Source organism: Choloepus didactylus, chromosome 4, assembly GCF_015220235.1.
Source record: "Choloepus didactylus isolate mChoDid1 chromosome 4, mChoDid1.pri, whole genome shotgun sequence".
NCBI classification, from domain to species: domain Eukaryota; kingdom Metazoa; phylum Chordata; class Mammalia; order Pilosa; family Megalonychidae; genus Choloepus; species Choloepus didactylus.
Window position 1 is genome coordinate 66,979,633 of NC_051310.1, and position 14,999 is coordinate 66,994,631.

Here is a 14,999-nt window from a genome sequence, read left to right on the forward strand (position 1 = left end):
CATCAGAGTTAAAAAGATGGAAAAACTATTAAGAGCTGTGTGGGAAGAAAAGTTGAAGATTTTATGAGACTGAAAAGGCTTGAGTTTGTTCTTTGGTAGTAATTCACAAATTTTAAGACTTGCATTTTGAGAACAAATGTTCGTGTATATAGATAATATAGATATTATCTATAAGTTAATATCTTTAGTATTTATACACCTGAAGTTTTTAGGTACTAAGTAATATAGTATCTGAAATTCAACATAGTCAAATTCACTGTCCCTCAAGGTACATGATATAGAAAGAACCAAGGACTAAAGGTTAATGGGCTCCTGTTTGAGAAAATGATTTTGGGTAAAAGATGTATAGATAAGCGTGGGATAATGGACATGTTCACTTTATTTATAGGGATTTTTTAATAGTGAATGTGAAAATTTCCGTATCTTTCTTCAAGGTCCTGAGCTAATGGGTGTTGGTTCCTTGCTGAAAAAGTACACAGCCCTTTTGTGCACACACATTGGAGATATATTGCCTGTGGCTGCTAGCATTGCTTCTTCCAGCTGGCGGCACTTTGCAGAGGTGGCCTGTGTTGTGGAAGGAGACTTCACTGGTACTTTCCTCATGTCCTGCCTATGACACGTCTCAGTTCCTGTTAAAACTGCATGCGTTTGCTCTTTTTATTTTGTAGTGCTTTTTGCCTCTTCCTTTTATTTTTAAAGTTACTGATAGTTCTGTTCAGTCTTCTGGTATGGGAATCATATTGCTGTAAATATTAGTGATTTAGATTTATGCCACTATTATTAAAACTTCAATAATGAGGTTAATGGTAGTTGCTTCATTTTATTTCAGAAACCTAAAATTTAGTTGTCCTTTCTGAAACTTAATAAATTCTAACATTGCTTAGTATTTTTAAGTTAATTTTGTGAGGTTAGAGCATATTATTTATTGAGTACCTTTTTCTGATGGTAAACATGGTGATAACATTTAGTTTTTTGAATAAAAGACTTAATTTTGATAAAAGAATTAATTAGTTCTGTGTTGAAGCACAGTGTTTTTGAAAGATATTCTTTAAGAGTGTTCTGTTTTATAGTTATATATATCTTTCAAAATGAAAGATAAAATAATCTTACAGAGATATGCTTAAGGTCAAGCCTTCCTTATTTTGTGATTTTAAACATAGAGCAAGCTTATAAGTTGTTTTACAGGGTAAACACTTTTATTTATATCTTTCAATGCCTTTTTTTAAAATTCAGGTGTTCTCCTTCCAGAACTAGTAGTTTCTATAGTACTTTTGCTCAGCAAAAATGCTGGCCTCATGCAAGAGGCTGGAGCTATTCCTCTGTTGGGTGGCCTGTTGGAACACCTGGATCGGTTCAACCACATCGCACCAGGAAAAGAAAGGGATGATCATGAAGATTTAGCCTGGCCTGGCATAATGGGTATGATATTTTAACTTAAAGTACTTTCACTGAGGAATGTTTTGGCTTAGTCTAACCTATTCTTGCCTTTCCATTTCAAGGAATACTTTACAAAGGAACACCAATTTTGCCGTTCCACTGTTGGTAGTATAAGTGGAAAATGAAGATAATCCAAATCAGTAGAAATTTGTATGATGTTTAATGAGCAAGATTTTTCTGTTAACATTGTTAAATCCTGAAATGGATTATTGTAGAAAGTTCTGCACAGCCCTTTCTTGAGAGGTGCCTCCAGAAGGTGTTGTTGAGATCCTTAGATGTGGTCCAGATTAGGAGAAGCAATTGATACAGGAAGACCTCCCACAGCATTCGGTGGTGTTTGCTGTTAATGAGTTATGAACTTCTGTGGTCAGCTGAGCACTTCCCAACAAGTACTGCCTGTATTGCGTACCTCACTGAAGTATTTGCTTTCTCAGGGTTCTGATCTTTGACGTTTTTGAATCAAAACCTAAATAACCATGGTCTGTAGGGTTCTGGTTTCCTGGACTCAGAATTGACAGAAGTTGTGGCTCAGGGACATTACATATCTATCTTTTTATGTGAAAGTTCAAGCTTGGTGAGCTCTGCTTTTCTTCTCCCATTACAGACAGTCATCTTTATTTATAACACAGAACCTTAAAACCGGTAGTAGCAATTGTTCTGTTAGGATATCTTTGTGTCTGTTTAGCTGTCTATCAAATATCATGTTGAATATGTATATTATTTCTTAATACAGCTAATATGTTTAGCACCATTCATCTCCTTTTGTGTAGGAATGAACTAATCGGCATTTGTTTGACTGCTAAATGTGGTTGAGAGTGTTTAATTTCATTAGCACTTCAAGCTTACTCATTCTTAAACTTTATTGTGAAATATAATACATACATAATAAAAGTGCCCAAAGCATCTCTATGGTTTGTCACAGAGAAAACATGTAACATCATCCAGGTCCTGCTCCCTTCCAGGCACTGCTTGTCTCCCTGTAAAGGTATCCTCTCTGGGCTTTGGTGACCTTTGTTTCCTTGCTTTTCCTTATCATTTTATCATTTAAACACATATCCCTAAATTATGTAGTTTAATTTTTTCTTTTCTTGGACTTTGTATAAATGCAGCCATTCAGTATGTACTCTTTGGTGCCTTCTTTCTCTCAATGTTAGATTTTTGAGATTGATCCATATTACTGAGTTCTTTCAGTTTTATTGCTATATATATAGTAATCCAGTGCTTGAATATATTGCAATTTATTCATTCTACTGGTTGGTGTACATATAGGTTATTTCTAGGTTTGTGTTTTAGTAAATAATGTTGGCTTAAACATTTTAGGTCTGTTTCTTGGTGGACTTGCTGGTTCATAAAATGCTTTAGTGAATAATGCCAGTTTTCCAAAGTAACTGGAAAATTCCATCACTTTCATCACAGAGTCAGAGTTCTCATTGCCCCACATCTGCACCAAGATATGGCACTGTTGATCCTTTCCTATTTAACCATTCTGGTGGGTAGACACAGTATCTTACTGTGGTTTAGTTGCACTTTCCTAATCAGTAGAGAGGTTTAATTTCGTTTCTGTGTGCATTAACCAGTTGATTATCATTTTTAGTGAAATTCCAATTTAAGTCTTCTACCCATTTTATATATATATATATATATATATATTTTTTTTTTGCTTCATAGGAGTGTTATAGTTTATTTGGGATACAAACCTTTGGCTCTGTTTTTCAATGAGATTTTTCTCTCATTCTTGCCTTTATACTCTTAATAGTGTTTTCTGATGAACAGAAGTGGTTTATAGTAATTTTTTGCCTTGCTTAGGAAATCTTTTCTGTACTCAGATTTTCTCTCGTATTATAGTATAGAAGTTTTATTGTATTAACTTTCATATTTAGAACTATAATACATTTGGAATTCACTTTTGAAAATGTTTTGTGGTGGGGGCAGGTTTCAATGTTTTGTTTTGTTTTATCTGCATGGGTTTTGTCCATAGGGACATTGTGCCAACCCAGTCAGTTGAAAAGACTGTCCTTGGTCACCCTCTGGAGTGAGCTTCTTTTGTCATAAATCTAGCAACGTTTATATGTGTTTTTCTTGTCTTTCTTTGTCTTCTGTTTTGCTGGTAGCACCCTGTCTTAAAGGCTGAAGCTTAAATAGGTGTTTCTAGTGGGGCCAGCCTTCTGGCATTGGTTCGTTCTTTTTCAGTTTCTTGGATATTCGTGACATTTTACATTTTCATATAAATTTTAAGTTCAGCTTTTAAGTTCTACAAAAAGCCTGTTAAGATACTAATTGGGATAGCATTGACTCCATAGAGTCATCGGTTTTGGGAAAGTTGACATCTTTCATGGTTAGTAACAAACATGGCACAATTTTCCATTTATTTAAGACTCTGCTAATTTCCTATTGAATCCATTAATTTCCTGTTGTCCATTAGGTTTCTCTGTGTTGGACTGTACTATGGTGTTTATTTTTTTTTATTTTAATTATAGTAAAATATATGCAACTTTAAATTACCCCTTTTAACCACATTCACATATCTCATACAGTGGAATAAATTACATTCACAATGTCATGCTATCGTCAACACCAGCCATCAGCCCAAATAGAAATTCTTTATCAAGTAAGGATTAACTTCCCATTTCTTAGCCCCACCTAGGCCCGTGGTAGTCTGTATTCTAATTTATAACTTTATGAATTTGCTTATTCTAATTATTTCTTAACAGTGAGATCATACAGTATTTGGCTTTATGTGTCTGGATATCCAGTTTTCCCAGAACCATTAGTTGAAGAAACTCGTCTTTCCCAGTTGAGTGGACTCAGCAGCCTTATCAAAAATCAATTGGCCATAGATGTGAGGGTCTACTACTGATCTCTCAGTTCAATTCCATTGGTCTGTATGTCTGTCCTTAAACCAGTACCATGCTGTTTTGATTACTGTAGCTTTGTAATTAGTTTTATAATTGAGAAGTGTGGGTCTTCTGATTTTGTTCTTCTTTTTCAAAATGGTATGCAGGACCCCTTACCCTTCCATGTAAATTAGATGGTTGGCTTTTCCATTTCTTCAAAGAAGGCTGTTAGAATTTTGATTGGGATCATGTTGAATCTGTAAATTGCTTTGGGTAAAACTGACATCTTAACAATATTTAGTTTTCCAATGCATGAACATAGAATCTGGTTTCAGCATGTTTTTTTAGTTTTCTGTGTGCAAATCCTTTACATTCTTGGTTTAGTTTATTCCTAGATATTTGATTATTTTAGTTGCTATGGAACTTCTTTCTGATTTCCTCTTCAGATTGTTCATTACTTGTCTGTAGTAACACAACTGATTTTGCATGTTGATTTTGTACCTTGCCACTTTGTCAAATTGGTTAGTCAGCTCTAGGAACTTTGTTGTGGATTTTTCAGAATTTTCTATGTATAGGATCATGTCATCTGTAAATAGGGATGGTTTTACTTCTTCCTTTCCAATTTGAATGCCTTTTATTTCTTTTTGTTGCCTAATTGCTCTGGCTAGAACTTCAGTACAGTATTGAATATCGGTGGAGACGTTGGATCCTTGCATTGTTCCTGATCTTAGAAGGAAGGCTTTCCTCACCATTAAGTATGATGTTAGCTGTTATTTTTTCATATGTACCCTTTATCATGTGGAGGAAGTTTCCTTCTACTCCTAGTTTTCTAAGGGTTTTTCTCAGGGAGTGGTGCTGGACTTGTTGAGTGCCTTTTCTGCATCAACTGAGATGCTCATGTGGTTTTTTCCCATTGTTCTATTAATATAGTATATTGCATTAATTGATGATTTTTAAAGTTGGACCATCCTTGTACACCTGAGATTGATCACACTTGTTCATGGTGTATAGTTCTTTTAATGTGCTAATGGATTCGGTTTGCTAGGATTTTGTTGGTGATTTTTGCATCTATACTTATAAGAGATATTGATCTATAATTTTCTTTACTGGTGGTATCTTTATCTTGCTTTCGTATTAGGGTGATGTTTGCTTCCAAGAATGAGTTTGAGAATGTTCCCTCCTTTTCCATTTTTGGAAGTGTTTAAGCAGAATTGGTATTAATTCTTGGAAATGTTTGTCAACATTCACCAGTAAAGCCATCTGTTCCTGAGTTTTTCTCTAGTGGTTTTTGATGACTGGTTCAATTTCTTTACTTGGTGTACTGTTGTTCATAGTATCCTCTTATAATTCTTTTTATTTCTTTGGCTGGTAGTAATGTCCTCCCTTTTATTTCTGGTTTTAATTATTTGTATCCTCTCTCTTTTTGCTTTGTCAGTCTCTCTAACGACTTGTCAGTTTTGTTGATTTTTTCTGAAGAACCAGCTTTCTTTTGTTGATTCTCTCTATTCTTTGTTTATTTTCTATTTCATTTATCTCTGCTTCGCTCTTTGTTATTTTTTCCCTTCTTGTTTTTGGTATCGTTTGGTCTTCATTTTGTAGATCTTCCTGTTGTGAGGTTAGGTTTTGATTTGAGATCTTTCTTCTTTTTTAATGTAAGCATTTGGAGCATTAAGTTTACTGCTCAGCACTGCCTTTGGTCCATACCATAAATTTTGCTATGTTGTGTTGTCTTTTCATTTGCTTCAACATATATCCTAATTTCCTTTGTGATTTCTTCTTCTTCAGCCCATTGGTTGTTTAAGAGTGCATTGTTTAATTTCCACATTTGTGAATTTTCCACTTCTTCCTCTATTACTGATTTCTGGCTTCATTCCATTGTGACCAGAGAAGATACATTGTATGATTTCAATATTTTTGAATTTATTGAGACTTGTTTTGGGACAAAAGATGTAGTTTATCCGGGGGAATGAACCATGTGTACTTGAGAAGAATGTATTCTGCTGCTATTGGGTGAAGTGTTTTAAATATATGTCTAATAGTTGGTTTATAGTGTCATTCACGTCTTCTGTTTCCTTTTGATCTTCTTTCTGGATGTTCTATCCTTTATTGAAAGTGATATATTGAAATCTTGTACTATTAACGTAGAACTGTCTATTTCTCTCTTCAAATCTGTCAGTATTTGCTTCAGATATTTTGGGGCTCTGCCAATAATTATATGTAATTATAATTGTTATGTCTTCTTGTTGAATTAACCCTTTATCAGAATATAGTGACCCTCTTTGTCTCTCATTATAGTTTTTGAACTAAAGTCTATTTTATCTGATGGTAGTATAGCTCTCTTTTGGTTACTATTTGTATGATATATTTTTTTCTATCCTTTCACTTTCAACCTACTAGCATCTTTGAATTTAAGGTGAGTCTTTTGTAAATAGCATATGATTGGTTCATGCTTTTTTATTTGTTCTGCCAATCTCTGCCCTTTGACTGGATAGTTTAATCCATTTACATTTCAGGTAAGTACTGATGATACACAGTTTTCTTCTGCCATTTTGCTGTTTTGTCTTTGTAAGTCTTATACCTTTTTTGTCCATCAGTTTTTTCATTCATGCCTACTTTCATATTTATTTGATTTTTTTGTGGTGTATATTTGGAGTTCCTTCTCATTTTTCTCTGTGTATATTTTTTGTATGTTTTCTTTGTGGTTGCCATGGGGCTTAAATTTAGCATCCTAAGTCTATAACAATCACATTTGAATTAAAAGCAACTTAACTTCAATAGCATACGTACACTGTTCTTATACCATTTGTCTCCCCACCATTTTGTTGTATTTGTTACTGATTTTATCTTTATACATTTTACATCCCAAACTCATTGCTTTTTGTGCATTTGCATTTTAAAACCTTTCAGAAGTGAAAAGTGGAATTATATACAAAAAAATACAGTAAAATAGTACTGGCATTTATAATTGTCCATACAATTACTTTCCTAGAGATTATTTATTTATTTATGTATGTATTTATTTATTTTTGCTGCTTTGGTCCACTGTGTGGTGTCTTTTCTTTTAAGTCAGAACTTCATTAGCATTGCTTGTATGGAAGGGCTACTTCTTACAAACTACCTCAGTTTTTGTTTATCTGGGAATGCCTTAGTCTTTCTTGGTTGGCAGTTGTTTTTTTCAGTACTCTAAATATTTCATCCCATTGCCTTCTTTCTTCCATGGCTTCTGATTAGAAATTGGCAGTTTGTCTTATTGGGACTACCTGTGCGTAGGACGTTGCTTTTCTCATTCAGCTTTTAGAACATTCCTTGTCCTTGGCATTGACTATATGTGCCTGAATGTGGTTCTTCAAGTTTATCCTGTTTGGGGTTTGTTGGGCTTCTTGAATATGCACATTCATGTCTTTCATTAAATTTGGGAAAGTTTCTGGCATTGTTTCTTTGAGTATTCTTTCTGTCCATAGAATTCTTTCATAGATGCTTTTAATATATTGACTAACACTCCTTCTCTATTTGGCTTGTCACATGTGGATACTTGATACATGTTTAACTTCATCAGATGCTTTTTCTGCATCTTTTTTGATGATCATGCAAGTTTTCTTTGCCTTTTTTTCCACCTGTTAATGTTTGAATTATGTTTTTTTTTTAATTGTTAAACCAACTTTCAATTTGTGAAATAAAACTACTGTGGTCATATTAATATATATACTGCTGGTCTTGGTTTGCTGTGTTTTTTTTTTTTTTTTTTTTTAATTTGGCATCTTTTTTATAAGTGAGATGGGCCTGTAATTTTCTCTTCTTGTGATGCCCCAGAAGTTTCTGAGAATAACTACCTGTCCACTATCAAAAAAGCTGAAAATCAAAAAAGAGAGTAGCTCTTTTGCAACCCCTGAGTTGCAATCTATCCAACTGAGAATGTTAGTGAATTGGTGGAAACTAGCTGATGTATCACATAGTAGGGAAACATAATAAGGTTTTGATACCAATGTTGTGCTCTCCTCTTAAGAGTGAATTGGACAAATTTCCTTCCTGTTCTTTTCTTGGAAGGGAGTGTATAAGATGGATAGAGTTTGTTAGAGAAACCATCTTGGCCTGGAGTTTAATTTGGTAGACAGATATTTTCTTGAGGGGTGCGGTGGAGTGGGAGCCCAAGTTTTATTTTTTAATATTTGAAACCTCCAGAGAAATTGTAAAAATAGTACAATAAATACTCATGCATCTTTCACTTAGATTTTCTACTTGTTTAATAATTTGCCGCATTTGCTTTATCTCTTTCTATGTATACATCCTTACTCAGCCGTTTTTCTGCAAGTCACATTCTGACAGTGTCTTCCTAAATATTTCTGTTTCTATTTTCTATAATAAGGACATTTTCTAACCTAGCCACAACACAGAGTAGTAGTATGAGGTGAATACAGGATAATGTACAAGGTGTCATCATACAGTTCAAAGAATCAATACAAAGTGACCCAATCTGTGTAAACTCCATATTCGTGTCTAGAAACAAAATATTGCCGTCCCCTCAGATGTTCTCTTATGCCATCTTTTCCGGCTCGTTCCCCTCATTGCCTCCAGCCCCCATCCAGTCACTAACCTTTTCCCTTTTAAATATGGGCATACACTATAGTTTGCTCATTTTTAACTTTATATAAATGTAATCGTGTTTTAGGAAATGTGCCGGTTTGAGTGTATTGTGTCCCCCAAATGCCATTATCTTTGTGGTTTTGTGTGGGGCAGGCGTTTTGGTGATGGTTGGATTTGCTTGGAATGTGCCCCACCCAGCTGTGGGCAATGATTCTGATGAGATGTTCTCATGGAGGCGTGGCCCCACCCATTCGGGGTGGGCCTTGATCGGTGGAGTTACATAAATGAGCTGACTCGGGGGGAGGAAGAGAGTGCAGCTGGGAGTGATGTTTTGAAGAGGAGCAAGCTTGCTAGAGAGGAACGTCCTGGGAGAAAGCCGTTTTGAGGCTGGAGCTTTGGAGCAGATGCCAGATGCCAGCTGCCTTCCTAGCTAACAGAGGTTTTCCGGAGGCCATTGGCCATCCTCCGGTTAGGGTACCCGATTGCTGATGTGTTGCCTTGGACGCTTCGTGGCCTTAAGACTGTAACTGTGTAGCAAAATAAATCCCCGTTTTATAAAAGCCAATCCATCTCTGGTGTTTTGCATTCTGCAGCATTAGCAAACTAGGACAGGAAATTTTTTTTCTTTTTTTTTTGCTCAATGTCATTTGTGAGAGTCATCCATATTGTTGCATATCTTGTGTTGAATATCTGTAGGATCAGGATTTATATTATGTATATATATCTTTATATACACAATGTATGTATAAATGTAAATATTGAATGTATATTTATTCTCTAGTGTACAGTGATAGTAAGAAATATGTACACATACATGTATTATACGTATATGTACAATGTGTATCAGGCCAGAGTTATGGGATTTGGCTTTCTTTTTTTTTTTGGCTTTCTTGATCTTTTTCACTGTTTTTTTTAATTTTGTTTCATTGTTTTTTGTTCTTTATTATTTTCTTCTTTCTTAGTGTTTAATATCTTTTTCTAACTTTTTGGAGATGCATGCATGTTAGCACACTAATGTTTTTGCAATTTGTTTATTATGAAAAATTTCTTAGATAAATATAGAGAGCACAGTATAATTAATCTAGCTTTAAGTTATTTACATTTTGCCACCCATTCACATTTTTCTATTTTATTGATAGGTGGTTTAGATTGGATTATTTTAAAGCATAGCTCAGGTTTTAAAGCATTTTAAGGCATTTCATCTGTTAACAAGAACTATTTCTTTAGTAAAACCATAACATCATTACCCTTACAAAGAGTAGCAGTGCTTCCTTAATCACTGAGCCTCTGTTCAATTTTCCTCGATTGTCTTAAAATGTTCTTTTGTAGGTGCTTATTTTGAATTAGGATTGAAACAAATACTGCATGTCGGTCAAATTTGGTTGATGTGTGCTGTCTCTTTTTTTTCTTTTCTCTCACAGTATATCTCCATGCCCTTCTGCTCCTGTGTTTTGATCATACTCTATTTTTAAAAGAAATAGGTCATTTGTTTTGGAGAATTTCACATTTTCTGAACTTGTCTGAATTGCATTATATTCTTGTAGATTAACATGTTCTTTATCAGTTATGTTTTTTCTAAGCCACTGGTTACGTCTAGAAGCTTGATCAAATTCTGATTCAATTTTGATGGGTCAGAATATGTCCACAATCATGAGACATGCATTCTGTTCCATCGGATTAGGAGGGCTGTAACGTTGGGTGTCCCTATCTTTAGTTCTGTTAAGATGGTTCAGTGAGTTCATATATTTTCTATCTACAGTCTGTATAATTCTTCACCAACCTTTCCCTCTGCTATTTGGTTATCATGAGGAAAAGCATGAGACGTGCTTGATTTCTTCCACATTTGCCGCCCATCTTTCACCATTATTCTTAGTAATAATTGGTGATCTGCTACTTCCAAAGGAGACCAGTGATTTTTTTTTGTTCTTTTCTTTTTGTTTTTGAGTATCATTATGAACTGATAGAATTTTATTGATTTGATATGTAACTTATTTACATTTTTGCTTTTCTTTTTTTCTGTATTTATACATTTAAAGGTATAAACACCTTCAAGCATAGATCTAGCTATATGTCACTAGTTCTGGTCTGTAATATTTTCATTATCTTTCATTTCAGTACACTTTCTAACTTCCACAATCATTTTTTTCTAGGAGTTTTGGGTTATTTACAAGTGTATTTTGTATTTTTCAAATGTGCAGATAATTTTTATTCATCTTTTTGTTACCTATTAGTTGTCAACGCATAATGCATATAATTAATTTCTTTGAAATTTGTTGATTTTCTCTGTTGTCTGGCATTATGATCAGAGTTGCTATTCATGCTGCTGAAGTGTTTTTTTTTTTTTTTTAATCAATTTATGTCCTTGCTGAATTTTGTTTTTTTTTTTTTTAGTTATAGAGAGTATGTTAATCTCCCACTGTGATAGGGGATTTGCCTATTTCTCCTTATAGTTCTTTCACACAATTTGTTCTTTCATTTTATCTATCTATGTATTTATTCATTGATTTTTGGTTTCTGTATATACAGAGTCTTTTTTTACAGGTCAGAACTGTAGAAATAATGAGGAGGTGACACTTATACGCAAAGCTGATTTGGAAAACCACAATAAAGACGGAGGCTTCTGGACAGTGATTGATGGGAAAGTGTATGATATAAAAGACTTCCAGACACAATCTTTAACAGGGAATAGCATTCTTGGTAAGGCCCCATGTTTGACCTCAGGGTTAAAAGTTGTATTGTGTGTCATTTTAGGCAGAACATCTGGCTTATAAACAGTCCCTTTAGTACTGCTCCACTCCCCTGCACTTTTTGATGTATCTTTCTTGTCGGCTGATACAAGCATGCTTAAAAAATTTGTCATTATGCATATTTTTGGAGCCCTCAGTTTTGAGTTGACCTTGGCAGCCCTTCTAGAGGGCCCATCATTCTTGAGTTAACCTATCTAGTTTATTTCCCACTAGCATTCCTACTATTGCTACTAAGCAAATGGTGTCCAAGTTACATTAGTTAGTAAGTACTTTTTCCTTTTTGTTTTAGCTCAGTTTGCAGGAGAAGACCCTGTAATTGCTTTGGAAGCGGCTTTGCAGTTTGAAGACACCCGGGAGTCAATGCATGCATTCTGTGTTGGCCAGTATCTGGAGGTGAGGCTGTGTGCGTTGGGGCACAGGAATGTTCAGATGGGGTGGAGGGGGTGGGGGGTTAGCTTGTCTGCTTGTTAGTGATGGATGATTTTTGCCCTAACATACTGATTTGGGATCTTTTGGAGGGGGTGGGCATTTAAGTGATAAGCATAAAGATATTTTACAAGTTTTTTCCCAAATGAACTTACAGTTATTCACATTAAGAGTTATGAATGATGAAAACTATTTAAAAATCATTAATTTGTAAGAAATATAGCTACTGTTTTACAAATAGCTATAGTCAACAAAGAAGTTGATCTTTGGTTTTTACAGTTATGTTGTAAGCTTATGTAGAAATTTGTAATGGCTTACTGTCTTGATTGAAAAAATTATATTTTTATGATGAACAATGTAGAAGCATAATTCTTTAGAATAGAAATTTGTCCTTTATACATATTCATAAGCATTGGAGTTTATATATTGGGATTGGGTTTCCAGGTATATATATCTCTGAAGGTAGTAAAATTTATTACATGCCAGAAGGCATTAATGCTTAAGGGTTTTTATGAAGGGGGAAATTTCTTTGCTTATAAATTTTCTAATGGGGCTGGAAAAGTTTAAGAAAATTTTTATTTGGACTCTAGCTTTCTTTTTTTGTTAAGAATTTTTCCTTTATGTGTGTGGTCATGGATCACTAATTAGGAACCAGCAATACTTATGCCATATTTTTGATTCTTACTGGTTCTTTATGCATGTAATAATTCAGCATATTTTCTGAAGCATTGTACATACTCACTCTGCAAACTTCTGTTTGGTCTCCTAAGGAATTTTCTACATAAATAATTTATTCGTGTTTTGTTTTTCCCCAGTAGAGCCATGCATTTGCTTTTTGCTGTGTACGGTGTGTGTGGTTTATATGGTATTTGCCTATTATTTTAGTATGGCAGCATAAGCTCATTATTATAAGATGTAGAAACAGGTTGCTGAGAGTGCCCACTTACGTTCATCATATTTGTAAGCCTTTTTTCAGGATGTACACTGTAGCTCTTTATGTTTTTAATAAACCCTGATTTCTCAGACTCATGATAAAATTTATTTTTCCCAGCCTGACCAAGAAGTTGTTACCATACCAGACCTGGGAAGTCTCTCCTCACCTCTTATAGACACAGAGAGAAATCTGGGCCTTCTCCTTGGATTACATGCCTCCTACTTAGCAATGAGTACACCGCTGTCTCCTGTTGAGGTTGAATGTGCCAGTAAGAAAATTTTTACTTATTGTGAACTAATTAGCAGATGGTTTTAGTCGAGCCTTAAGTGCTTGTTCTAGTTTGCTAATGCTGTTGGAATGCAAAACACCAGAGATGGATTGGCTTTTATAAAAAGAGGTTTATTTGGTTACACAGTTACAGTCTTAAGGCCATAAAGTGTCCAAGGTAACACATCAGCAATTGGGTACTTTGACTGGAGGATGGCCAATGGTGTCTGGAAAACCTCTGTTAGCTGGGAAGGCATGTGGCTGGTGTCTGCTCCAGGGTTCTGGTTTCAAAATGGCTTTTTCCCAGGACATTCCTCTCTAGGCTGCAGTTCCTCAAAAATGGCTCTCTTAGTTGCTCTTGTGGTGTTTGTCTTCTCTTAGGTTCTCTGGAGCGTGAGTCTGCTTTCAACAGCCGTCTTCAAACTGTCTCTCATCTGCAGCTACTCTCTTAGCTTCTGTGTATTCTTCAAAGTATCCCTCTTGGGTGTAGCTCCTCTTCACAATGTCACTCACAGCTGCACTGAGTTCCTTCTGTTTGTCAGCTCATTTATATGGCTCCAGTGATTCAATTTAGACCCACCCTGAATGGGTGGGGCAACACCTCCATGGAAATTATCCAATCAGAGTCATCACCCACAGTTGGGTGGGGCACATCTCCACAGAAACACTCAAAGAATTACAATCTAATCAACACTGATATGTCTGCCCACAGAAGATTACATCAAAGGTAATGGCGTTTTGGGGAACATAATACATTCAAACTGGCACAGTACCATTAAGAGAAGGAGAGAGAAGAATCAACACAGTTGTGGAGAAAACATAAGAGTGAGACTGAACCAATGAATCTGAAGTAGCTCTGGGTGGCTCTCACTTAACTGTATTGATCTGTGGCCTTAGGGGAAGCTAGCTAGTGTGCAGTAGTGACAGTCCTACAGCTGGGCTCTTTCTGCCAGGCTTCAACACAGACTTGGTGTGTCCATGCTCCTCTGCACCCCCAGAAATCATTGTTAGTATGGGTTGTCTCTTCTTATTAGGAAGTGCTTTCTGTTTGAGGACTGCTTTTAACAGACTTTGTAATAAATAATTTATAGCAATGGCAACTTAAAATCTTTGAAATAACCTAAAATTATGAAAGATTCCCCATGTCCCATCAAATGGATTTGAGTTTTTCTTCGTATAATTGTACCTTTATCCATCGACCCATCCATCCAGTTGGTGTCTGTTGAGCATCACTGTTTACAAGTCATCAGGGTAGGCATTTGAGATACAACATGACATAAGACAAAAGACAATCCCGCCTTCCAGGCACTTCCTGTCTGATGGCGAGCCAGACATTATGGATGGATAAGGACAGAGTGTGATAAATGCTCAAGTGGAGGCATTGGAAGAAAGGCTGTATAGATGTATAGAGGTGGCAGCAGCTGACTGAGACTTGAAAATGAACTTGGATGTGAGAACAGTCTGGGCAGAAACACAGGATTGCAAGGGGCATCTCTGAGGGTTGCAGATTTCAAGCTTGTGGTGGTGGTGGTGGTGGTTTTGGTAGTGGTGGGGTGTCGGTGAGAGGCTCTGGCACCAGAGCCCTCCACGAGGGAGTGGAGCTGTCCTCATCCTCACACCAGTACTTTAGTTTCTGGTGAATTCACTCCAGTTTTCACAAGCAGATGTAGTTCATCATTCCTGCTAGCCCTGTAGATGGTGTGTTCTTGTCTGATGGGGCCTATCCTGTACCTTCTGAGTACACAGATCTCTTTTACAGTTCATTGGATCTCT

General features: G+C 35.7%; 1 protein-coding gene across 1 annotated transcript in view; it reads left to right on the plus strand.

Annotated features, from left to right (window-relative positions):
• Nucleotides 1–14,999, plus strand: part of HERC2 (HECT and RLD domain containing E3 ubiquitin protein ligase 2) — a 299,399-nt gene that overhangs the window by 162,379 nt on the left and 122,021 nt on the right. The window contains exons 22-26 of the mRNA XM_037832807.1: nt 435–590; nt 1,234–1,419; nt 11,379–11,549; nt 11,889–11,992; nt 13,077–13,227. Of these exons, the coding sequence (XP_037688735.1) occupies nt 435–590; nt 1,234–1,419; nt 11,379–11,549; nt 11,889–11,992; nt 13,077–13,227 (768 nt within the window). The remainder of the gene's footprint in view (nt 1–434; nt 591–1,233; nt 1,420–11,378; nt 11,550–11,888; nt 11,993–13,076; nt 13,228–14,999) is intronic.